The 26,867-nt window shown below is 40.2% G+C and overlaps 1 protein-coding gene and 1 non-coding gene across 6 annotated transcripts in view; both read right to left on the bottom strand.

Moving 5' to 3' along the window:
• VPS8 (VPS8 subunit of CORVET complex) overlaps positions 1–26,867 on the bottom strand; it is a 227,130-nt gene that overhangs the window by 138,337 nt on the left and 61,926 nt on the right. For all 5 annotated transcript variants that reach the window (XM_023736800.1, XM_023736796.1, XM_023736798.1 and 2 more), the window contains exons 21-23: positions 6,644–6,690; positions 1,318–1,540; positions 480–569 (exon numbers count right to left, since the gene is read on the bottom strand). In XM_023736800.1, coding sequence (XP_023592568.1) covers positions 480–569; positions 1,318–1,540; positions 6,644–6,690 — 360 coding nt within the window. The remainder of the gene's footprint in view (positions 1–479; positions 570–1,317; positions 1,541–6,643; positions 6,691–26,867) is intronic.
• Positions 1,093–1,214, bottom strand: LOC111821611 (small nucleolar RNA SNORA26). The gene has a single exon (XR_002824975.1). It is a non-coding gene; the product is annotated as a small nucleolar RNA SNORA26 (small nucleolar RNA).

Genomic DNA, 26,867 nt, shown 5'->3' on the forward strand with positions numbered 1-26,867 from the left:
TGAACACGGAAAAGCAAGAAATTAGCAATTCACAAATAATGACCTCCCACCGTTTCAAGCCCCTCCTCCAGCAGATGAGATCTACAAATAGCATTACCCGATAGGACGTTACTATACACAATTACTCTATACAATGTATTTCTTGTACCTTTTGGAAAAGCTATTCGTGTACCAAAAAGTTGAGGAGAAAAAAAAATAGCTAAAGTCAAACAGGCAAGCATTATTTTTAATTTTATCTATTGTTCCCTGGGATTTAATTACCTACTTACGCAGACAACAAAAGAATGCAATGAGAAAAAAACACGAAACTAAAGATCACTTGAAAGCCCCGAGCAAATACGGCTGAAAGTCTAATAAACCCACAAAAAACGACGAAGTGATCGGATGAAAACAACAGCATCTATTCAAAGCAAACGGAGACTGGGGGGAAAACATTAATAGACACACCGAGCAAGTGTCCAAATTCGGAATCATCTTACCTCCATTGGACTGATAAACTCGTTCATGCCGCTGTTGTAGACATAGATCATGGCATCATAGAGGCGATTTTCCCAGCACATGAGAACCACCTATAAAAGGGAGAAGTCACTTCGTCCAATTCAAGAAGTTTCACCAATTATTTTCCTTAAAACTGTAAGAATGAAGAAATCCTAAATTCTTTTTCCTGATGTTTCTTTATTCCTTCTCTGAGAAAAAATGAAATTGTAATACTCAAACACAGTGCCAAGGTAAGAACTGTTGCAGGTTCAACACTATAAAAAACAAACAAAAAACCCCAATGTCATCGAGTCGATGCCAACTCATGGCAACGCCCGTGGAATCGCTCCGTAAGGGTTTCTTGGCTGTAATCTTCACAAACCCCATGGGTCAGAACTGACTCAGTGAGTTTGTTTTCTAATCTTTAGGGAAGCAGATCACCAGGGCTTTCTTCCATGGCACCCCTGGGTGGGTTCACACTGCCAACCCTTAGCTTGGCAGCCAAGCACAAACCAGTCGCGCCACCCAGAGGCCTAAGGTTCAGTGTTAGGGAGTCTTAAACATTCCCCAACGTCTAATTTTGTTTGTTTTCTACCCCCCTCTGCTTTTTTCTCCAGTTGTGACTCCAGAGAGGATCCAAAGAGAAGTCCTCCGATCTCTGCTCTGGGTTGCACAGAAACTTACTTTAACCTTCTGTGTTAGCCTCTTAAGTCACAGCATCAACCCTGAAAGGGCACAAGAAAGGGTCCCTACCTTCGCCTTTTGCACATTCATTTTACCTTTGGTCATGAGTTTGACGGATGTTTACTCTGAAAGGCAGCGGACTGTCTATAAGCTCACCTGCTGAATATCCAGGCTGGTGATATCCATATGTACAATGAGGGCTTCCACATTTTCCATTAACTTTTTATCTTGGAAATGAACAATCAAGTCTTTCATTACCTGGGGTGTGATCCCCACCAATTTATCACTTAAAATATATGGCTCAAGGCACTCCAAAAACACTCCTTTGGCCACTGAATTCTCACTTAATTTGTCATACATCTGGCTAAATAAAAGATCCCTATAACAGAAGGGGAAAAAAAAATGTTTAGAACCATTCCAAACATCCATTAAGTTCAGACTAAGTACAGTCTCATCTTTTCATTAGCTCGACTTACTCATGAGCTTATTAAAAACAGTAACAGTATTTACAGAGAGCTTTATATTGTGAAAAGCTTTTCATATATATTATCTCAGTTAATCCTCTCAATACTTTTAAATTATTTGCTGAAAGTCACACAGTAAGTGACAGAGTCAGATTTTGCACCCAGCCTTCTAGCCCACCCGCTGCCATCCAGCTGGTTCCCACCCATAGTGACCCTACAGGATGGAGAAGAACTGCCCCACAGGGTTTCTAAGGAGCGGCTGGTGGATTCAAACTGCTGATCTTTTGGTTAGCAGCCAAGCTCTTAACCTCTGCACCACCAGGGCCCCTATTAGCGCACAGTGCTTCTTAAAGATAACAACACTGACATGGGGATGGGGAGTAGTAGGTTGACATAATGAATAGAGAAAAAAATTTTAAGTCTACTCCTAATTTATCCTTTCCTCCTTCCTGGTATCTAAATATGGAGCCCTGCTGGCGCAGAGGTTAAGAGCGTGGCCGCTAACCAAAAGGTCGGCAGTTTGAATCCACCAGCAGCTCCTTGGAAACCCTATGGGGCACTTCTACTCTGTCCTCTAGCGTCACTATGAGTCAGAATCAACTCAACAGCAGTGGGTTTTTTTAACGGGTATCTAAATATTCCAAGCTGATATGCACAGCCAATTTGCTTCTTTAATCTAGCTCTTACCCCTGCTTTCCAAAGGGTTTGGGCAGTGAGTATTGATGGGAGAGGAAGAAGAAAATGTTAATATTAAAAATATATATATCTGGTAACACTCTTATTTCAGAAACAGAAATTTCCAAAATTACTCTACAAGCCGCCACTCTAAATTACTGTATTTATTCCATATTTCTTCTACAAATAGTCCTTATATGATTTTAGTTATAATCGGCATAGAGATAGTTCTGAATTCTGTTTTCATGTAACATTATATCATAAGTGTTAGTCTAAGTTGCTACCTATTGTTTCAAATCACCATTTTTGTCCAGCTCACGGTGTCTCAATACGCTGAAACACCGGGATGGACTTACTCTCCTGTGGTGTTGGACACATCAAGTATTTCCACTATTTTAATACTGTGAGTGATACCGCACCGAACAGCTACACATATAGCCTCTCCCATTTTGGGAGCTTAACACCTTAGTCATCCTACTTTTAGAAATTTACTCTAAGTCAAAAGATATGAAAATTTTGTGGCACCTGACATGGATTACTAAATTTTTTCAAAAGGCATCACAGCACCAATTTACACTGCCACCAGCAACGTATAAATCATACATCAGTTTCAACAGATAACTGTGAGTTCGTTTTCCTTTTTCCTGATAATTTAATAAGGACAAAATAAACTGCACCATCATTTTAATTCTTTCACGACTGGCAAAATGGAATCTCTTCCATATTCCCATTTATAAATTGCATTGCCTTGTATCATTCACTTATTTGTTCATTCTGTATGTTTTAAATACATAAACTCTGCTGATTCTATTTACCTCGTAAAAATTTTAAATATTTATTTATAAACGTGTAATCTCTTTTTGCAGTTGGAATCCACCAGCTGCTCCTTGGGAACCCTATGCGGCAGTTCTCATGTGTCCTATGGGGTCGCTATGAGTCGGAATGGACTCGATGGCAACACGTTTAGTTTTTTCTTTTAATCTCTTTGTATGTGCGTCATGTAAATTGTGAAAAGTGGTAGATCATTTATCCACAGGTGTAATCCTTTGAGACAAGCCCCACAAAAGGTCAGGGAAGATCCTGGAAGAAATGGGCTGGGGTCTTGTCCCATCTGAAGCCCTGCAAGGGGATGCAAGGTGAATGGACTGGCTACCATGGCGCCAGAACCACGTCCACCTTTCAATAAACAGATTTTACAACATTCTGGGGAAAACCCATAGCCATTTATTTTCTTCCTCAAGGGCACAAACGTAACTTTTGCATCACCTTCCCCTTCGTTTCCTATTTGAGTTTTTTTCACGTTAGCTTCATCTTAATCAACAGTTCACCACATTATTCTGATTACCAGCTGCCAGCCAAGTAAAAGAAACTGAGATTAATGATGCTTTACTGTGAGAAAGAAGAAATAAGAGCAACAAAACAATTAACGCTAATGAAGCTGAAGAAAATGTCCTATTTGCTAGCCTTTGCACTCTGTGTTGTTAAAAACAACATACGAGGGCAGATAATTATATATTTTAGTTCAGCACAAAAGCCCTGGGGAGGAGAATTAGAGAGAGCTAAAAATTCAGTAAACAGAGCATAAAAGTTGACAAAGAAGGCACTTCTGTGACAAGGAGCAGCACGCAATGCTGGTAAGATTAATGGCAAAACTACACGTTTCTTTATGAACCGGTCAGAGACTATAATAAAGAAGCAAGAAAAATAAGATTTGACAACCCCTCTCTGCATCTCCACCTTAAAGTAAAAATAAAACAAAATTCTAAGACGTGTTCTCTTTGTTCTGAGAGAGTATTTATTAGAGAATCTGAGGGGAAAAAAATTACACAGGAAAAAAAAAGGTGTTAGCTCTCGTGTTTCTCGCTACATTTAGGCATTATTCTCCCAGGGTGCTGACTTTGTTTCCCGCAAGGGCCGACTTTAATTTTCCTGTTTACCATTTTAAGCTCAGCCTCCCTATAGCCAGTATAACAGAAAATCCATGCTGATTAACAGAGGGCCATCAAAGAGGTTCTCTTTCTGCATACCTTCCCTTTATGTTAACACTCATATTAACACTCATTTGGAGTTTACTTAGCATTCATGACTTCAAATTGATAGAAATGGCTAACTTCACTTTGTACATTATCAATTCTACAACTTAAAAAATGTTAAGAACTTAGTGATGATCAGAAGATGATTCCAGATTCAGATACTGTCTGGAAGGGAGGAGAACATCAATTGGGACACTTGCCGTCTGTACTGAATGCAGTAAAACCAGCAAAAGCCACAACCTGTGTAAGCTGGAAACCTCTCAGAGAAGGAAAATGCAAGTATTTTCCACTAAAACGAACCACAGGGAAGTGGTAAGACTGTATTCTGTCAAAGGTGGAAAAACAAGCCAGTCCTGTCGAGTTCCGGCTCTCAGAGGTTTCGCTGTATATAACCAGAACCAACTAAACAAATTCCCACTAAACACAAGTGAAATTTAATAAATTCAGAGTTGATTTTGGGCTGGTCTCTTTATTTATAAAAGTAAAAGCAAAGTTCAAATGTGGAGAAATTATGTTCAAATGCTCTTTTCTGATACAGGTATCACAGTTTCAAAAGATTTTCTTTAAAAAGGCACAGCTTAGTGGTGATGGCTGTACAACCCTGCCTATACTAGAGCTATTGAACTGTACACTTAAGAAGAGTGAATTTTACGGTCCGTGAATTAAATTGCAATAAAGCTGTTATGAAATTAAAAAGGCATGGCATCTTCTTTTCCCTTACTTTTTGATATTTAAAATTTTAACATGTAATTATCAAGGAAACAGTTATCTGAAACATCTAGTTTCTTATCTGTACAAGATAATTAAGATTTTTCTGTATCTCAAACAACGATCCTAATGTTGAACAAAGAACAATTTTAAAGCACACGATGAAATAATGCACCATGAGTGAGTGTCAGCAAAAATTACAAACAGCAGTGCCAGACCTCTACAGCTTTAAATAATATTATTCATCAAGTAGAAATCATTTTTTAAGTACATTTAAAATGATTAAAGGCATAAAATAAGGAATAAAAAAAAAATTGCTGTTGAGTCCATTCCAACTCATAGCGACCCCACAGGACAAAGAAGAACTGCTCCATAGGATTTCCAAGAAGCAGCTGGTGGATTCAAACTGCCAACCGTTTGGTTAGCAGCCGACTTCTTAACTACTATGCCACCAGGGTTCAAAATAAGGAATAAGGATATGAATCTGACACCTGGCAAAAAGATTAGGCCTGACACCTCACAGATACTTGGTTTTAATCATGGTACTTTTGTTATGGATGATCATGTGGCCATAGAATAAAATCGAGCTTAAGTCCTTCCGCTGGGCCTGGTCACTAGAGGCTTGGGTGCTACCTCAGAAACCTGGGAGTAATACCTGTCTACCTGGCTTAGCTCCTGGGTTTTCAGGTGGATCCTGGAGTCGCAGCCCCTGCCAACCTTTATTGAGTCAGGCTACCTGGATATACATGAACTCATGAGTCAGGTAGGTGTTGAAAAGGGATTTTGGAATTGGATCCTAACATGTGTTCTCTACCACTTTGAAAGTGGTACCAGCTAGTAGTTGAAAGCAAGAGACAGAAGCTAGACTGCCTAGATTTGAATCCCAAACTTGCCCTCAAAAGCAGCGTTGAGTGAACTTTGGCAAATTATTCCATCACTTTTTGCCTCTGGAACCTCTAGTAAAACAGGGATAATTATACCTACTTCATTGTTACAAAAGTCAGATTAAGGTTTTATAAAAAATGAGATGAGTTAACATAAAGGGCTTAGAACAACATCTGCCATACAGGGGCCTATTATAAGTGTGAAAAAACTGTGAATTAGCACAGGTTTGTTAATTTCTATGGTTACCATTCAAACCAACAAAGCCTAATCAAGAGTTTATTCACACTTATTTCTTTTAAACAAAAAAGGCTCTTCAGGGCAACATCACAGAAGCACAGTGTAGCTCGTCTTTTTTGGGTGGTATGAGATACCAGGAGTGATCGTTCATAAACAGGTACATATGCAGTACGTGAATCACACACGTCTATGCTTACGGTCCTTAAGCAGCATTGCTCTTTCGTTAGTTACGTTCTTAGCCTCCTCTGTCCTGCCACACAAACACACAGATGAAAAACGCTCTGCATTTATTTTGGAAAGGTTAATTTGATTAGATGAATACACTAAAAATGGCTAAAGAACTGTATTTTTGTAAATTAATTAATTTAAAAAATCTATCCAGTCAAATACACAGAATTCAGAGCAGTAAACTATACATAAACTAACAGGTAAGCCAGGTTCCAAATAACTCCACTATTTGGACAGACTATGTATACTCACTTTCGCTGCAGCACAAGGCAGTAATCAACTATGACGGGCACCATGTCCTGTAGAAGAACCACAGAGAAAGCATCAGCACCACGACCCTGTCAGATGGCCCACTGCTCAGACACAACACGGAATGAAAGACATCCACTTAAGAAGCAGTTAGCTTGTTGGGAGAACAGAACTTTTGTGCCATGCCCGTGGTAAGAAATTTTGCACTATGTTGCAAAATTCTTTAAAATATGAAAATATTTGCCCAATAATTCTATTTCTGGAAATCCACCCTAAATATATTTACAAAACATTTTTTCCCCCTTTTATTTCATTATGGTGTTCACTGTAGCTTTATAATAGAAAAGAAGGAATAGGATAAAGAGGGGGAGGGAAGAAGGAGAAGGAAGGAGAAGAAACTGGAATTAAATTAAGTATACAATATGGGAGAATAGTGAAGTAAATTTTGCTCCTTGAATAAAACACTATGTAGATACTACAAGTTTATGAAGAACTCATAATAACATTATACCAAACATTAGGTGGGAAATATATATTTATCTCACAACTTTGTGAAGAAATTTTTCAAAGGAAAAAAGAAAACTACAAGAAAATATACCCAACTGACAACAGAATACTGTTGGTTGCTGAACTAATTAAGGCTGCCTGGATTTTGCCACAATCCTCTAGACCCACTATTTTAAAGCTGATGTAACTCCCTTGTTTTGTAATATTTTGATTGCTTTAAATCTATTATGTCTGACTCCTATCAAGTAAATGGCAGCCCATAATTGTGGCCCTTTTTCAAGGGAATCAGTTTAAGAAGAAATGGTCGCTTATTTAGACTGGAAACTGTCAAGTTACCAGACACTGGATTTCAGGAACACTCCTTCATTTTCTGCTGGCGACAGGGAAATGGTTTACTTAAAAAAAATCCTAGAAGGCCCAGGTTCTAGGCAGAAAAAATCCCAACAGGAGGGAGGAGAAAGCACTGTATGAAGAGAATACCAAGCGCTAACCCCCGTCTGACAAAAAGATCAAAACTAAGGGGCCCTTATTATTTGAGAAAGAGGAGGCAGAGAAGGACCCACAATCCTGAAAGGAGTGTAGGGCTCTCCCTGACCCATCTCTGCTTCCTTTACTCATTAAAATTCCTCATGACTAGATTTATAACCTTATTCAGTCTTCAAAAACAAGAACTAAAATCACAGATTTGAAAAATGTTAGAGTTACATCAAGGCCCAACCCTGAATGAGAATACAGTGGGCTAGATTATCGGGAGAGGGGAGAAGAGGAGAAATGCTGGCAAACTTAATAAATGTTCTTTTAAATACATAGCTGAGCTCCTAAGCAAGTAAGGACAATACCAGGGTCCAGAAGTGAAAAAGGAACTAAAAAGCAAAGCAACAAGCCCCAAGCTATCACAAGAGACTAGCCTGGGGAAAGGTTTGTCACATAACAGCTTGTGTTTTAATGCTAGAAAGAAGCTGAGGCCTTAGACTCTTGCATCGCAGGGAATTAAAGCTGAGGATCTGCCTAAAACCAGTATTCCTGAAGAGCTGCCTACTCAGTGGAAGGGGAACTTAGCGGGGGGAAATCCGCTACTGGCATAGGAAGATGACCAGGAAGCTTGTCAGTCTCAGTCTGGACTCGGTAAATGTGTTCTATCTAAAAATCTGTAATCAAGACCCTGCCTTCCGGTGGATTTGGGGTGTCAGTTTACACTATTCCAGTGGGATGGGAACAATGACGTCAAGAAGTTAATATAAAAAGTGAAACAGGATACTCCTGGGACATAAAAGAAGCAAATCCAAAATCTCTCCAGAGACAGTCCTCAACACAAGCAAAGTAAGTCCTGCTGGTCAAGTCCCACTGAAGATGAGCTCAAAACGAACAATTGTAAAGCACGTGATGAAGTAACGCACCATGAGTAAACGTCAGCAAAATTACAAACAGCAGTATCAGACCTCTGGAACTTCAAATAATATAATTCATCAAGCAGAAACTATTTTGTAAGTATATTGAAAATGATTAAAGGCATAAAATCAGGAATAAAAAAAAAACCATTGCTAACGAGTCGATTCCAACTCACAGCGACCCCACAGGACAGAGCAGAACTGCTCCATAGGGATTTCCGAGGAGCAGCTGGTAGGTTCAAACTGCCGACCTTTTGGTTAGCAGCCATGCTCTTAACCACTGCACCACCAGGGTTCAAAATAAGGAATAAGGGTATGAATCTGACACCTGGCAAAAAAGATTAGGCCTGACATCTCACAAATACTTGGTTTTAATCATGGTACTTTCATTATTGCTCATTATGTGGCCATAGAATAAAATCAGGTTCAAGTCCTTCCACTGGGCCTGGTCACTACAGACTTGTGTGCTACCTCAGAAACCTGGGAGTAATACCTGCCTGCTTGGCTGAGCTCCTGGGTTTTCAGGTAGATCTGGAGTTGCAGCCCCTGCTAGCAGTCACTGACTGAGGGGAAGAGGCAGCTGTTTTGTGAGATCCACTGATAACTCTAAAGACTTCACAGAATGTTCTAGACTTCATAGAATGTTCTAGACTTCACAGAATGTTGTTGACCTTTTCTCTCCTCAGAATTTAAATAGCATTTTTATACTCTTGGGGCAGAATTTTAGTACAGTCTAAACTTTACTATTTTCAAAAAATGGTCCGTCTTCCTTTAAACTAGAACTCTCTGAAGACTGGAACTTTATACATATTTTCCACTTTGCAATAAATGTTTAAACATGAAATCTTCAGTTACGCTGTAAAATCTGAAATACAACATTTTAAATCCTTTTGCTGCAACTTCTCGATACGTCTGCTTTACTCAGATGACAGTGAAGGACTGAACGTCTTTATTTTCTTTATAGGCGTTAAGGCAGCATCCTCTGCATGTAGAATTACAGGGAATCAGAAAGGAAAGCTGCCTGAGTATGGAAGCTTGGGCACAGCTTTTAGACTTTCCTCACGGGCAGATAATTAAGAAGCAGGATTCTACGCAACACAATCGGTATAGAAAGTAAGTAAATACATTACTGAAAAACACAAACTCAAAACAAACAAACCACACCCACAAACTCTCACGGGTAGAATAAAAGACAGACAGGCAGACACATACACACACACACACTTCTCCTAAGTATTGTAACATCACTGTTCTATTTCTCAAACTAGCCTATCTTTCTTTTAACAGTGATCTATTCGAAGCTACCTTAGTGTCTTAGGCTGCGTTCTCTAGAGAAGCAAAACCAGCAAAGCGTATAAATATACATACAGAGAGATCTATATCAAAGAAATGGCTCACGCGGTTGTAGAGGCTGGAACTTTCCAAGACTGTGGGTCAGGAAAGAGGCTTCTCCTATTCATGTAGCCGCAGGGGCTGGCAAACCTAAGATCAGCAGGGCAGAGAGCAGGGCTCTTGCTCACAGGCTGCGAAAATCTATAAATCCCAAGATCGGCAGGCAAGACCACAAGTAAGCTGCTAGCTCAAGTCCCAAGAACCGGAAGTCAGACAACGGAGCCAACTGCAGGATCCAGAGTGAGCAAAAGCCCACAAGCCTTGCTAGAATGTCCACTTATAATCAACGCAGGCCACACGCCCAAAGAAACTCTGTTTCAACTGACTGGCTACTCATGGCAGATCCCGTCATGGAGCTGATCACATTATATCAAATCTCATCACGGAGGTGATCACATCATTATACAACTGTCAAACCACTGAGAACCATGGCCCAGTCAAGCTGACACAACCTTAACCATCACCGTGGGTTCTGGCCATCTTATGTCAACTTATAGTGAACAGCTGTTCAAAATATAATTGCTATTAAAAATCATGCTAAGGAAGAGCAGTTCTCATGTTTGGGGTGTGGGAGTAGGGGCAGGCACAGCAACAAAATCACCTGGTGAGCTTTATAATAATACACTTGATCAGCCCATTCTTCCTATTGCCAGGTAATTCTGCAACTCCCTCACTTAGCGGTGAGGAGTTTCTCAACCTTGGCTACACGCTAGGATCACCTGAAGAGATTAGCAATTACTCAACCTGGGTGCCACCCCAGCGGAGATTCTAATTTAATTGGTCTGTGATGTGGTGAGGCAGGACTCCAATATGAACAAAAGTCAGTGTTTTCTCCTTCATCTTCTCCTCCTCATCATCCAGGAAGTCTTGAAAAACCACCACAAAACAACCCAGAAACTCCATTTCCAGTGAAAGTAGGAGACAGGTATAATCAGCAGCCTCAGAAGTGCATGTAAACGCTGTCAGCGGTAGCTGACCTGAGGTAGATGCCACTCGGGAGGAAGCGAAGATGGGCAAAGGGATAGCAAGACAGGTCATGGATCTCAGAAATCCCAGCAACAACGTTATTTCTGAAGTTGAGAGGCATCCTGTAAAGTATTTAAGCTATGTCTCCTGGTTTGCCATTACTGGTGTGTCAACTGGACATGCAGACCTGGTGACACAGCCCTCTTTGGACCTGGTTTGGTTCAGAAGCTACTCAGAGTCACGCATATGAGTCACATTTACAGGAAGCCATGGGAGCAGAGAAAAAGTTCATGGTGTGATGGATTGAACTGTGTCCCCCCAAAATGTGTGTCAACTTGACTAGGCCATGATTCCGAGTATTGTGTGGCTGTCCACCATTTTGTGATCTGATGTGATTTTCCTGTGTGTTGTAAGTTCTACCTCTATGATGTTAATGAGGCAGGATTAGAGGCAGTTATGTTAATGAGGCAGGACTCAATCTACAGGATTAGGTTGTATTGAGTCCATCTCTTTTGACATATAAAAGAGAGAAGCGAGCAGAGAGGAGAGGGACCTCCTACCACCAAGAAAGCAGAGCCAGGACCGCACTCATCCTTTGGACCCGGGGTCCTTGTGCTGAGAAGCTCTTAGACCAGGGGAAGACTGATGACAACAACCTTTCCCCCAGAGCTGACACAGAAAGCCTTACCCTGGAGCTGGCACCCTGAATTCGGACTTCTAGCCTCCTAGACTGTGAGAGAATAAACTTCTCTTTGCTAAAGCCATCCACTTATGGTATTTCTGTTATAGCAGCACTAGATAACTAAGATATATAGATTGTGGAAAAAATAAGCTACCCTGATCCCTATTCTCCCTCTCTCCAGGAACCCCCTGCAAATAACTGGTCAAGAAAAATCCAACTCATTCAAATGATGAGTATAAAAAAGGAACCAGCACAGCATGGATACAAAGATATTATAAGTAAAAATAAGGAAAAAGTACAGCAACAGTTAAGAGATAAAGAAAGTTCATCTGAAAATATGCCAATGAGAAGTTCAAATTGTAATTAAATATTTTCCATGAATGTCATAAAGAAATAAATCCTTAAAGAGGCAACTGCCTCTATGAAGAAAGACCACAAAGGAGAATAAGGACTCAGGAAAGAGAAGGGCATGTAACAGGAGATAAAATGTGAGGTGGTAAACCCCAGAGAGAAGAAGAAGGAAAAAAAATCACAGAAATGAAAAGGAAATGGAAGGAGCAAAAGAGAGAACAGATCCTGTGAAAAACACAGGAAGAGATATAAGCAGAAATAAGAAAAGTGAACAAAATGAGTTAGAAATAGTTAAAAGAACTGACTGCACAGAAAGTGACAGAGAAGAAAGGCAACAGGCTTTCTATTATAATTATTCTTTAAACTATATGTATTTTGGAGCCCTGGTGGCATAGTGGTTAAGAGCTCAGCTGCTAACCAAAAGGTCAGCAGTTCGAATCCACCAGATGCTCCTTGAAAACTCTACGGGGCAGTTCTACTCCGTTCTATAAGGTCGCTATGAGTTGAAGTCGACTTGACAGCAACGGATATACGTATTTTATAAATTCTTTACATATGATTTATATCACAATTAAGAAAGTAAAAATAAAAACTCAATGGAATAAAACTAAAACTCAAAAATATAGGCACATAAACCTTAATTTTACCATGGGGACTATATCTGTTCTTAAGTATAACCCATAGCTATAATACTAAACTAACAGTCATTCTGATCTGCAAGGTAACACTCAGAAATGAAAGATATGGTTGACACATGAAATATTTGGAAGATAATAGATAATGCAGTCTAACATCTACGACTGAGACGCCTTAGGTACCCATACATTCCATATACATTAAGAGGCTGGCCTAGTACTAAGCACTGTTACACTATTTAAAAAAAAAAAAAAAACGACTCCGTTGCCGTCAAGTTGATTCCGACTCATAGCGATCCTAGAGGACAGAGTAGAACTGCCCCATAGGGTTTCCAAGGAGCAGCTGGTGGATTCGAACTGCCGACCTCTGGTTAGCAGCCAAGCTCTTAACCACTGCGCCACCAGGGATCCAAGGTTATACTACAGGTGTAAAGAAAAGTGAAACCATCAGATTTGTATGTTTAGACAAATTACTCTGGTGATTGTATAGCAGGAGGATTTGAAAAACCAGGACTGAAGATAGGAGGCTATTAAAGCAGTCAAAGAGAAATAAGGGCCTGAGCAAAAAATGATATTTGGCTTAACTCAAGATTTTCACATTGAAATCTGAAATAAAAGCAAAAATCTGAAATTTGAAAAAGCTGAATTCCCAACTCTATGTGGTAAACAAGAAACAAATGCAAGGTGATTCAGAAAGATTGAAAATAAAGGGACAGGCAAAGGTAAGCCAATGCAAAGAAAAAGCCAGCAGGCGTTGTGATCTTACTGTAAGATAAGGTAAAATGCAGTCTAAGGAGCATTAATTGAACCAATAAATTCACAATAAAGATAAGTTACCTATTTTTCTGCACCAAATCACTATATACTACATGTTGTCATTGTGTGCTGTTGAGTCTATTCTGACTCATAAAGACCCTATAGGACAGAGTAGAACTGCCCCATAGGGTTTCCTAGGCTGTAATTTTTACAGGAGCAGATTGCCAGGTCTTTTCTCCCGAGGATCCACCAGTGGGTTGGAACTGCTGACCTTTTGGTTAGCAGCAAGGAGCTTAACCACTGTACCACAGGGCTCCTATATACTGAATTATACAGCATTAACATTTGTAAGGCATAAGACAGAAGGAAAAACAGACAAAAGAACACTATTAGCAGGGTACTTTAATTTATTTCTCACAGCCCATGAGAAATCAATTAGATAAAAATCAGTAAGGATTTATTCAGAAGCTCTAATCCTGTTGCCATCGAGTCAATTCCGATTCACAGCGACCCTACAGGACAAAGTACGACTGCCGCATAGAGTTTCCAAGGAGCGGCTGGTGGATTCAAACTGCCAAACTTTTGGTTAGCAGCTGTAGCTCTTAAACACTGTGCCACCAGGGCTCTGAAAATGAATACATAACATATAAAAATTTGTGGGATCCATTAAAGCAGTGCTAAGGGGGAAGTTGATAGCAATAAACTATGTTAAAAAAAAAAAAGTCTCAAGTCGATGACCTCAATTGCCACCTAAAAAACTAGAAAAAGAACAACAAACTAAACACAAAGAAAGGAGAATAATAAAAACAGTATATCAAACAGAAATCAATGAAGCAGAAAGTAAAAAAAGAGAGAGAAAGAAAATCAATGAAATAAAAAGCTGGTTCTTTGAGATCAATAAAATGTATAAAGCTCTAGCCAGACTGATCAGGAAAATGAGAAGACACAAATTACCAACATCAGGAACGACAGAGGTGACATCACTATAGACCCTACAGGTATAAAAAGGATAATAAAGAAATATGATGAACAACTTTTTGTCAATATATTTGACAACTTAGATGAAATGGAAAAACTCCTTTAAAAGCACAGAATATCAAAGCTCAATCAAGAATAAACAGATAGAAATAGAAAAAACAGATAAACTATTAAGAAAATTGCATTTATAGGTAAAAACCTTCCTGCAAAGAAAACTCGAGGCTTAAATACTTTCAATGATGGATTCTATCAAATATTTATGGAAGAAACAATGCCAATTCTACAAAAACTCTTCCAGAAAATTAAAAAAGAGGGAATACTTCCCAACTAATTTGATGAGGCCAGTAGCATCACTCCAATACCAACACCACACACAGACATCGCAGGAAAACAACAGACCAACATTCCTCATGCAAAAAATTCTAAATGAAATTTTTGCTAATCAAATCTAATATAAAAAGAATAATACATCATGACCAGATGGGTTTATCCCAGGAATGCAAGGTTGGTTTAACATTCTAAAATCAATTGATATAATTTGCCATATTTACAAATGAAAAAAAGAAAAACCATATGATTATCTCTATAGCCACAGAAAAAGCATTTGACTAAATCCAACAATATGCATTCCTGAAAAAAAATAAACAACTTAGCAAACTGAAAACAGAAGGGAATGTCATCACCCTGATAAAAGGCATCCTTGAAAACTTATAATTAATGTTATATATTTTAGTGAATGACTGAATGTTTTCCAAATAAGCTTAGAACAAGACAAGGACGTCAACTCTCACCATTTTTATTCAGCATCATACTGGAGGTTCTAGCCAGTGTAATATGGCAAGAGTCAGAAAAGACACCTAGACTGGAAAAGAAGTATATCTGTCTTCCTTCGCAGACAACGTGGTTATCTATGTAGAAAATCTGAAGGAATCTACAAAAAAGCTACTAGAATTAATAATGGAGTTTAGCAAGACTTCAGAATACAGGATCAATATATTAAAACCAACTGTATTCTATATATGAGAAACAAACAGCCTGAAATCGAAATTTAAAAATACCACTTACAATAGTATCAAAAAATAAATAGAATACTATGCAACTATCAAAAAAAAAAGACACTCTCTATGAACTAATATAAAAAGATTGCCAAAATATATTAAGTGGAAAAAGCAAAGTACAAAATAGCGACTATAGTTTTTCTACCATTTGTGTAAAACAAAACAAAAAAAAAAAAACAAGACCAAGCCCATTGCCATTGAGTCGATTCCAACTCACAGTGACCATTTGTGTAGAGGGAGGAAATATAAACTAGTACCTAGAATACATGAAAAACTCTCAAAACTCAACAGTAATAAAACAAACAACCCAAAGAACATGGGTAAAAGATACGAAGAGGCGTTTCACCGAACAAGATACGCATATGGCAAATAACACATGGAAAGACATTTACTTTCATTAGCCATCAGGAACATGTAAATAAAAACAGCAAGGAGACCACTAAATACCTATCAGAATAGCTAAAATATAATGAAACCACTAAAAGCTGGTGAGGATGCAGAGAAACTGGATCGCTCATACACTGCTGGTGCGAATATGAAATGCACAGCTGCTCTGGGAAAGTTTAGCAGTTTCATACAATCCAGCAACTGCACTCCTGAGCGTTTCTCTCAGAGAAAAGAAAACCAAGGCTTGTGTTCACACAGAAACCTGTGCAGAAGTGTTTACAGCAGCTTTGTTTTAACAGCCCAAAACTGGAAACAACCTCTATGGCCTTTAGTGGGTCCATGCTTCCAACAAACCATGGCGGCTCCATCCCACGGAGTCCTGCTGTTGTTGCTGTCAAGTCGATACTGAACACCTTTTCACGTGTGATTTGCCACAAGCCTGTCTTCTTCAGTGTCCTGTGTGCTGCCTGCTGCTGTTTTCCTGAAGTCTTTCAACAGAGACACAGTGGGCACTACTTGCTTTAACTACTCGGGCTCAAAAGCTGGCAGGACATCCCTCAGAAATGGCTGTTTTGAGTCTCCAGAATTAAAAACAAAAGCAACTATTTTTCTGATTTCTTCTTCTATGCAGAGCCCTATAACTGCCCAAAGAAGACTGCCTCTCTTGTTAGATATTCCTGGATATTTAACATTTATTAAAGAAGGCAACGTTGATATGTGAATCAAATTCTGAGCTGACGAACAGAAAACCTAATATAAGCCTGTCAACTGTTTGCGTGGCTGAGTAGCTCACCTGACTGCATTGTGCCAGCTGAAGGTGACCTCTGGCTTCCCCTGATCCATATGGACGGTGTGCAAGGAACTGAGACAGCGGATGCAGATTCCTCTGCTTTAGGGGAGAATGGCATTAATTCTTCTAATTTACACTCTAAAAGTCAATCAGGCAATGAAAACTGCACTGTTTGAAAATGATTCAGCATTTTAACAAAAAGCCTAGTGGGGGTAAAAAATATATATATACGTGTGTCTGTATATATCTGTATCTATACGCTCACACATATATACATACATATACACACACGTATACAGACGTGCGAAAACAGATATACATACCTACACAGAGAGACAGAGACAGATCTCCAGCGACTTATCAGAGTCACCCAGCCGTGGAGTCGATTCCAACTCACAGCGACCCTATAGGACAGAGTAGATCTGACCCATAGGGTTTCCAAGGAGCAGCTGGTGGATTCGAACTGTCAACGTTTTGGTTAGCAGCCTGAGCACTTAAGCACTGTGCCACCAGGGCTCCTTATCAGAGCTAGACAGCTGGTATTCCCAGTATTAGCATACAAACATCCTGAACAGCTATACAGCAGCTATACAGATATAGATCTCTCTGTGTGTATGTATTTTTCTTTCTTTCTTTCTTTTTCCAGGTCCGATGATAACAAAATAATCTTCTCGCAAAGATGTGGCTTCCCAGAACCGGCACTTCATCGGGTCTCAGGGATAAGGTGTTATGCTATACATCAACACCATTCTCACTTTTTCACATCATCTCCGGGGAAGCACGGAGCAGACAGGAAAGCTCCTACTGCCGCCGTGCACGTTCCATGTTCGACTTTTAGTCTCCGTCCACTCTTTGGCACGACCTCCAAATGCAGAAATATAGGCCAACAGCTGCTATAACAATGACCTTGAAAGAGCTGCTTCCCATGGGAATGTTAAATGAAGCTAGACGAAGAGCTTGGTAAATTAACGTACAGCCTCATTAAGATCTGTTAAATTACCTTATTTTTCAAATCTTTTTGGGTTGATTCATATTATTAAAGTGCCTCAAGTTTATTTATACTTCCACTTTGTTTCATAAAAAATAAATAAACAAACATGCAGTAGCAAGTTAAAATAACCTATAATAGGTGAAACTACTTTCCAGTTAATTGATCAGCTTCTGAGCTTGAGAACACTGTTAGAAGTTCCAGTCAACCATGCAAGCATGATTAACATAGCTATCCTAAAATGACACTGTCTTGGAAGAAGTACAGACAGAATGTTCCTTAGAAGCAAGATGAGTCTCACATACATTGGACATGTTATCAGGAAGGACCAGTCCTTGGAGAAGGACACCATGCTTGGTAAGACAGAGGATCAGAGAAAGAGAGGAAGACCCTCAACAAGATGGACTGACACAGTGGATGTGACAACGGGCCCAAGCATGATGATTGTGAGGATGGCACAGGACGGGGCAGTGCTTCATTCTGTTGCACACAGGGTCACTGAGTCAGAACCGACTCCGCAGCACCAAACATGACACTAGTGCAAGTTACACAACCTCTCTACGCGGCAGTTCACGCATCTGTAAAATGGGGCTGAATATTAATAACCACCAGACAACTATACTATAAAGATTAAATGAGATAGTTGCCAGGCACATACCACACAATAGTATTAGCCATGATTATGGACATCTGTATTGCAAATGCTAAATTTTGAACCCAGCTCTCAGTTCAAACCTCCCAGAGTTAGATTTAAAACATACTCCCAAGGCTAACGCACTGTATCCAACAAGTTTTTTCTTTTCTTTTTTTATCATGCATTAGGTAAAAGTTTTAGAGCAAATTAGATTCCTATTCAATAGTTTGTACATAAAGTATTTCATGGCCTTGGTTTCATCCCCCACAATATGTCAGCACTCTCCCCATTTCTGCCCTGGGTTCCCCGTTTCCCTTCATCCTGATTTTCTACCCCTTCCTGCCTTCTCATCTTTGCTTTTGGGCAGATACTGCCCTTCTGCTCTCGTATAATTGATTGCTCTAAGGAGCACATTCCTCTCGGGTGTTATGTTTATTTTATGGGCCTGTCTATGGTTTGGCTGGAAGGTGGTCTCCAGGAATGGCTTCAGTTCCAGATCAGAAGGCTGTGGTTTATGTTGACCATTAGTCCTTTGGACTAATTGCTCCCTCGAGTCTTTGGTTTTCTTCACTCTCCTTTGCTCCGGATGGAAAGAAACCATTAGCTGTATCTCAGATGGCTGCTTCCCAGCTTTTAAGACCCCAGACCAAAGTAGGAAGAACACTGTCTTTATGAACTATGTCGTGCCAACTGACGTAGATGTCCCCCGAGTCTACAGTCCTTTGCCTTCGAGCCTAGGAACTTCATTCCACGAGGTGTGGGGGTGTTGTCTGACCTCCTCTAACTTCACAAGGGGGAGGAGAGAGAATCAAGATCAGCATCAGGCCTAGGCTGATTCCCATGAGGTGGAGGTCCTCCACCCTCCAACCTTTTTACCAATTCTGACACCAGCCGTCCCTCCCACAGCACTTGCTACTCTGCTGGATTCAATAATTTGTAGCAATGGCCACACAGAACTCACAGACAAGACTCATAATTACGGGGTTTATTAGGGAAGTAACAGGTTACAACTTGGGATCAGGATCAGGAAGCATGTAGGCAAAGTTTCCCTTCTTCAGTGCAGCACAGCTCTCTCAGCTCTTCTTGGCTCACTGAGGACAGGCTCCTCTTGGCCTCCTCAGGACAGGTCTCCTCTCTCGGCCCTCAGCCCCACTTGGGCCTGGTCTCTGGCCTGCTCAGACAAGTGTTACAAAGCTCTTTAGCTCCAGTGACCAGGGACCGGAGGCACCCCACTCTGCCAGGAAGCCTCATGCCTGAAGGCTCTCAGATCTCTCGATCCGTGGGTCAGCATGCCCACTACAGCCACCCTGCTCTGTGGGCTGGAAAGCCCACTGCATTGTCTTGTGCCGGTCACCTGGTTCTGCTGCTGCCACTGTTTCTCTGCTGCACTTCTCGTAGTCTTTCGTGTTATAGCTCTCTCTCTATCTCCTGGGTCTAGAAGGTTCTCCGCACATGCACCCGGTGTCCTAAGGATGCACTCGACTCCTGGCTCTTCTTTCTTGAAGGCCCACCTACTCTGGGATTGGCTCTCTTTTTAATCCTAGCAGGAAGACAAAACTGACCAATCCCTCGTTAGGGTTCCAAACACCTTATGTGCAAGGTCCCACACCCACAAGGGTGCCATACAATTTATATGCATTATTAACAAGCTGTCCAATTTCCTTGGTGGACCACAAGCACCTTATTTGCATAGCCCCACTCAATCATTTCGTGAGTCACAAAGACTATGCATGGCTAGAAGGGCCACATGAAGCAATCCACTGTACTGCCTGAAGGCTCAGTCTTCCACTTCTTTTTGGGTTGCTACTATGTATGAGTATGTACTGTGTGTCGTTACTGTTCTCTGAGAATATCATTCTTTACATTTTTGCCTTTTTTGTTCTTTTTCGGCCTGTAAATCTCTTCCAGCAAAGAACAACATCCATAAGTTTGAAAGAAGAGATACTAATAAATTCCTTTATTTTCATTAAAATCTAGCAAAGCACATTTTTCCTTGTCTTGAGATTTTACTCTTCTCATCTTTCTTAGTTTTCACTTTAGCTATTTGTAATTTTGATACACGTTATTACAATTTTCAAAATCCACTCCTTCATTTCCTCTTATTTCTTTCCTTCAAAGTTTCTTGTTTTGCCCAAAAAACAGAAAAGCATTTCCTCACTTAACACATTCAATGAGTGTGCAAAAGCAAAGACATTCTTCTCACGCGGTACGTGGTTTTTTCCTTAAATATTTTACTGAAGTGTGCTAATTTATTGTATAATGATGTTGATAGTTTTCATTTTTTCTTCTTGTTTGAGATATTCATGTTTTCAAGGTCATAAACTCTTTAATTTTTTAAGAATTTATTTCCTTTTAAAAAAAAAAAATTATTCCTTCACAGCCATGGACAAGAGAATGAGAAATTTATCTCTGAAAAAAAAATTCGATGCTGTCAAAATAACAGAAGAGCAAAAGACTGTCAAGAAAGCTGTAATTAAGTTCAAGTGTAGCAAAATGCAAATTTACTCAATTATGAAAAGAAAAGGATAAAAAAACTGAAAATCACATGAGCAGCACCAACATAAATGTCAAGTAAAGCAGGGAAGGAAATTATGCAGAAATCAAGGAAGCTGTTTTGGAGTGGTTTCTTCAGACTTCCACCAAAAAGTTGCCATTCCAGGGCCTAACCTGCAAGCACAGGCGAGAGAAAGGATGACATTTTTAAAAGCTGATGGAGTCCTGCCATCTAACAGGTGACTTCAGAGAGCTTAAAAAAAAAAAAAAAAAATTGAAATCACTTGCAGTGCAGCTTGTGGGAGTCAAACGAGGTTGACAATGTTGTTCAAACTGGTTCACAAAATTAAAAGAGATCATACGGGGATATGATACGATCCTAAAGACGTTGCAAATGCCGCTGAAACCGCTATTTTACGGCCAATGTCTAAAAGGGGCCCCAGACAGGAAGAGGGGATAAGGCTCACAGGGTCGGTTTTCAAAGAGCAGCTTACTGTCCTCTTGACAAAGTCGGTGGACAGGGCATTTGAGAAACCATGGGTAACTGGAAAGAGCGAGAAACCACGGCGCTTCAAGAATATCGAAACTAATCAGCTTTCAGTAGAATGGAAATTGAATAAAAAAGCTTGAATGATGGGAGCGATTTATGAGAGTTTGTAAGTAAACTCAACGATAGCATGAAAAACAAAATCAAAGCATTCTCTTGTTAGTTGACAATGTTATACTTGTCAGCCCTTGTCCAATACTGAATTAATTTTTTCCCCCATCCACGACGTCGGTACTACAGCCTCTGGATAACGGCCTTATCCAAGATATTAAAGTAAACTACAGGCGGCTATTGCTGCAAAAAGCGATTGCCAACACTGAGATGGGCAAGACGGCATGGGAGATGTCGGGAAAATCGACGTCCTTGGTGCCATTTCCCTTCTTAAGTGACCTACCAACACGATAAGGAAGGAACTGCAGGGAAATGCTTTAAGAACTGCGGTTTCTTCTTTGGCAGTGGCGACAGTATACAAAATGAAACAGTTCTCGAGTCTGATAACATCATGCAGATTCAGGATGCAATAAACGACGTCTACAGTGGGGTCACGGTCTCCTCTTACACTGATATCAAAAGAGAAACGGCCACAGAAATGGACAATACAAACCCGCAAGAAACTGCAGACCCGCCACGTAAAGATGACGATGATGAAGATGAGGACGACCTACCACGAGAAGACGCTGAGCCTTTAAGTCAAACCCAAGTTTTCAGCTCTATAAAGGCTTTGGAGGCATTTGGAAAAGTTAAAAAAGAGACCAAGAGTTTTCTGATAAGGCTACAGACTTAGAAATTTGCTTCAATAATTTCATCGAAAAACCAAAACTGAACAGTTTGCGTTAGATGTTTTCACTAAAAAGTGAATTTTACCCGTATCTTCCTTCGAACAGTATATGCACATATCTGTATGTGATTTGAATAAACATGCAAACCATAAAAAAGGGTTTCGTTTCTTTTTTAGTCCTATAAAATAGAAAAGAAATACTTTCTGGGTGTTTCTGAGGTCGGGTTCTTAAGAGAGGGTGATAGAAAAGTGGTGAGATCGCACCCTGTCAAAGGCAGAAAACTTGCGAGACCTGGAAAAACAAGGCCGTTCTGTCGAGTTCCGGCTCTCACGGGTGTCACTGTACGTGGATTCTGGAACTCAGAAGAGCAAGCTTGTTTGGAGACACTGGTTAGAGAGTCATTTGCCCAGATGACTTAGGAAGAGAATACAAGCTTCAGTGTGCTTAAGGTTCATCTAGCGGGCTGATCACCATCCTGGTCACCAGTCCCAAAGACTTCAATTCAGAAGGCCTGGGAAATAACTCAAGAAAATACATTTTTAACAAATACCCTCAAACGATTCTGAAGCAAATAACCCACAGACAACATCTTGAGAAACACTGATACAGAACAGAAGAGGAGGAATTCTAACATTCATTGGTTAACTAGAAGAATAACTCACAAAGGAAACCGATTAGCAACCAAGGAAATAGGAAAAACACCAAAACGTGTGATTCCAGAGAAGGCGAAGAGACACGCTGTTTCAGGTCATCAGCAACTGTGCTGAATGCCGCCGAGGCCCAGTAAGAAGAGGGCTGAATGGGACCACAGAAGTTAATACACGTGGAACTGACTGGAGAACGAGGGGGAGGTGAGGAAATGGAGACACTGCAGACAACTCTTATAAGACGTCTGGTTCTGTAAAGAATGTGAAAAGGTTCCCTGGGTGGCACAATGGTTACACGCTGGACTACTAACCAAAAGGCTGGTGGTTTGAACCCACCCAGAGACGCCTTGGAAGTAAGGCCCGGCGATCTGCTTCTGAAAGGTCACAGCCTTGAAAACGCTATGGAGCAGTTCTACTCTGCACACAGGGGGTCACCATGAGTCGGAATCAACTCAGCAGCAACTAACAACAAGGCTATTGGGGACGGCATGGAGACGTGTGTATTGCTTGACTGTTTTAGTATGGGAAAGACTTGGACACATAAAATAACGATGAGGATGAGACAGAAGGAAAGACGAGGTTTAAGATGCGTGAGAAACAGAACACTTTAATTCCTTTTTATCCTACTAGTTATTGTATAAATTATAACGATAGGTTCACAAGCTTCAAATCTTTTCTTAAATAAGTAAGAGCCACAGCCCATCAAAAACTTCACAAGACCAAAGTGATTTTCGGTAATGGAGACAGGGCAAACTACCAACTGGTCTTCGGAAGGAAGCAAAAATACTGAGTAGCATTACAGATTCCGACTCCAGGGAAACGGTGAGGCTCCTCGTGGAAAGGAAAGACTAAAACCGAGCCAGCCGGCTTGAGCGCCACCTGCTGGTAAAATACAATTCCTCAGTGTTTTGCCTGAGACACCACCTGTCTTAATAAAAATTTAAACTAACTCAATTAGAGTTTGCCTACATTTCTAGTGAGTTTCCTGATACTGACACAGAATCTCAGATCTTTCCACCCAGCAAAGAAAGTCTTCCCAAGCTCTTCTGGTCAGCTGAGCACCCTCCCTTTCTTTGAGTACTTTCAATAGTACAACATGAATAACTTCAAGGCCTGTTACACAGTCAGTGGGTCATTTTAAACTGAAATGTACCTTCTCACAATTTCTACCCATTTACACTAGCCTTCTCCCTGCAGCAACACAGAAAATCCCCAAACATTAGACCTTCATTATCTGAAGACAGATATGTTTTCACTTTCTCTTCAAATTAAATAACCTCAGTAATTTTTTTTTTTTTTTAACTGTTGTTTGGTATGTTTTTTATACCTCCAACCATCCGGGTCATGGGATGTGGCTTAGTTTGTCAACAGCCCATAAAATGTAGGGCTTAGAATTGAACACAATATCTCAGAGGCTTTCTTTCCAGCCGGTGGTGTGAAGGTCCGATTACCCGTCTTTATCTGGGCCCGACCACACTACCGGACCACACCAAGTTTGTGGTCGGCGAAAACCCTGTCCAGCCGGATCGTCCCAATTTGAACCTAATACAAGCGTGATGTTTGTCCTTGTTATATCCCATCTAACTGACTCTGACCACACTTTCTCTCAAGATCATTCTTAACTCTGATTCTTGGTGCCACCACAATGTGACAAGAACTCACTAATCTTCATCCAAATCATTGATAAGAAAGCTCTTTAGACGTGGGCTCCTTTGGATAGAAAAAAGCCCTAAGATGTAATTAATACTAAGCCACCAAAGAATACTTTTTGAATAGGGATGTTTGCCTAGCTGTAAATCTGTATAACAGAACTACCTTGAGCGTAATGGAAAATTTAGACAAATTGTTACATCACAGTTATCCCTTTAATATAAGACCAAAAAACCAAACCCGTTGCCGTCGAATTGATTCTAACTCACAGCAACTCTATAGGACAGAGTAGAACTGCTCCATAGGGTTTCCAAGAAGTAGCTGGTAGATCTGAGGTGCCGATCTTTTGCTTAGCAGCCGAGCTCTTAACCACTCTGCCACCAAGGCTCCATCCATTAATATCAAAAAAATTAAAAAAAAAAAAACCTGGTTTCATCGAGTTGATTCTGACTCATAGCAACCCTATAAGACAGAGTACAGCTGCCCCACAGGGTTTCCAAGGAGCGGCTGGTGGATTCAAACGGCTAACCTTTTGTTTAACAGCCAAGCTCTTAATCACTGTGCCACCAGGGCTCCTTCCATTAATATACTGACCTCATACTCCTGTCAAAGAAGCAATTACGTGAGCTTAACTTGGTTGTTTTAGGGTCAACTCGCGGAAAAGGCTCACAAGCCACGATGGGGTTATCAGCTAATAACTTCATAAATATACTTTTTTTTTTTAAAAAAAAAGCACACTTTAAGAGCCAACTTAATTATTTTATGATATCACTTAAAGCAGCAGATTTGTGGCCAAGTGCGCACACATTTCACTCATATTAATGGGCCTTCTCCACCTTCTCCAGAGAAAACTGTCCTCCTGCGTGAAGTAAATTATGTCTCTCCTGCCTAAGCATCCATGCTTAATCAAGTATGCCTTACTGAAAAATTGATCCAAAGTTTCTCACAAATTATTAATCAGATTGTTTTCAAGTTCCAACAACATCCTGGGTTGTAATTCCACTAGGTCTGAACCGTTACAAAGCAACTATATGTCACATATGCTGGGCTTCAGCTTTTTTCTTTAATATATTAATCTGGGGAGCCCTGGTGGCTGCTCACCAAAAGGTCAGCTGTTGGAATCCACCAGCCACTCCTTGGAAACCCTATGGGGCACTGCTGCTCTGCCCTATAGGGTCGCTATGAGCTGGAATCAACACAATGGCAATGGTTTTTTTATTTTAACCTGGACTTCTCCATTTTAAAGACCATTCTCTGTGCTGATGAAGTGGAAGCCATGTGCCCCTGGAACAAGTTATTTATCCTCTCTGTGCCTCAGTCTCATTTATAAATGCAAATCATAATAGTACCTACCTAAGGGTTGTGACAAGAATTCAGTGAGGTGCCAGGTGTAAAGCGTTAACAGTGCCTGCCACGTAGGAAGCATTTCACTGTCCAGGTGTTTGGTATGATTATTCCTCTTGGTCATCTCTGAGCATCTCCCCTCTTGCCCAGCCCCTTCCTGCCCTCACTCTGACAGTAAAGGTACAGCACAATGGTTAAGACACGGGCTTTGGAATCAGAAAGACCTGTATTTGACATCTGGCTCCAACACTTGCCAGCAATGTTACCTCGGAAAGTTACTTAGGCTCTCTAAGCCTCAGTTTCCTCATCTATAAAATGGGGATAAAAATGGTATCTGTTTCACATGGTGGTCGTGAGAATTAAATAAAATGAACGTCAAGTACTTTGCATTGTACCTGGCACACAGTACACGCTCGGTGTATCTTTGATAAAATCCCCTTTTTTCTTTTTTTGTCCCCTTGTTATTTTGGTAGGCATAACCTGGACTTGCACCACTCTCCTTTCTGACAGTCTTACAGGTTCATGGTGCTTAGGGCATATATCTTTGGTTACAGGCCTCTCTTCATCTTTTGTTCTTTGCTTTGTAGACAGATACTTTTCTCAATGTTCCTCTACCTTTCCTATCTCCTTGTCTGTGGTTATTATGTCAAAATTTGAGAATTTCCTATTCTTTGTGAGCACATCTTTTTTTTTTTCTGGTGGGGGAAGTCTGTGGTCATTAGATTGTGCTTATATTTTTTTCTGAAAAAAATTGCTTTCTAAAATACTGGATTCACACTCAGTGTATTTTTCATCATTATTATAATCTTCAAAATGTTTCTCTTAAGAAACTATTTTGTTCTGTAAGCCTTCATCTAAAGTGAGAATAGCAGCACAACTGGAAGAATGTAATCGACGTCACTGAATTGTACATATAGACATTTTTGAAATGGTGTATCTTTGGCTATGTATATTGTCACCAAAAAAAAAAGATCCTCCAAGGCCTAGAAGGGAGTGTGTTGATATGTCACGGGGTTGTTAACCAATGTCATAAAACAATATGTGTACTGACTGTTTAATGAGAAAGTATTTGTTCTGTAAACCTTCATCTGAAGTACAACAAAAAAATAAAAAAATGTTTCTCTTAAGAGTCTGTCCCTTCTATTTCCCAATTATTGGTAAATAAATAAATAAAATAATGGTTCCCACCATTATTTCCTTTACCTCCTATAATACTAAATCATTAATAAATCAAATAAAATTTTTTATCAGATGC

The sequence above is a fragment of the Trichechus manatus genome, unplaced genomic scaffold, assembly GCF_000243295.1.
Source record: "Trichechus manatus latirostris isolate Lorelei unplaced genomic scaffold, TriManLat1.0 scaffold00092, whole genome shotgun sequence".
NCBI lineage: Eukaryota > Metazoa > Chordata > Mammalia > Sirenia > Trichechidae > Trichechus > Trichechus manatus.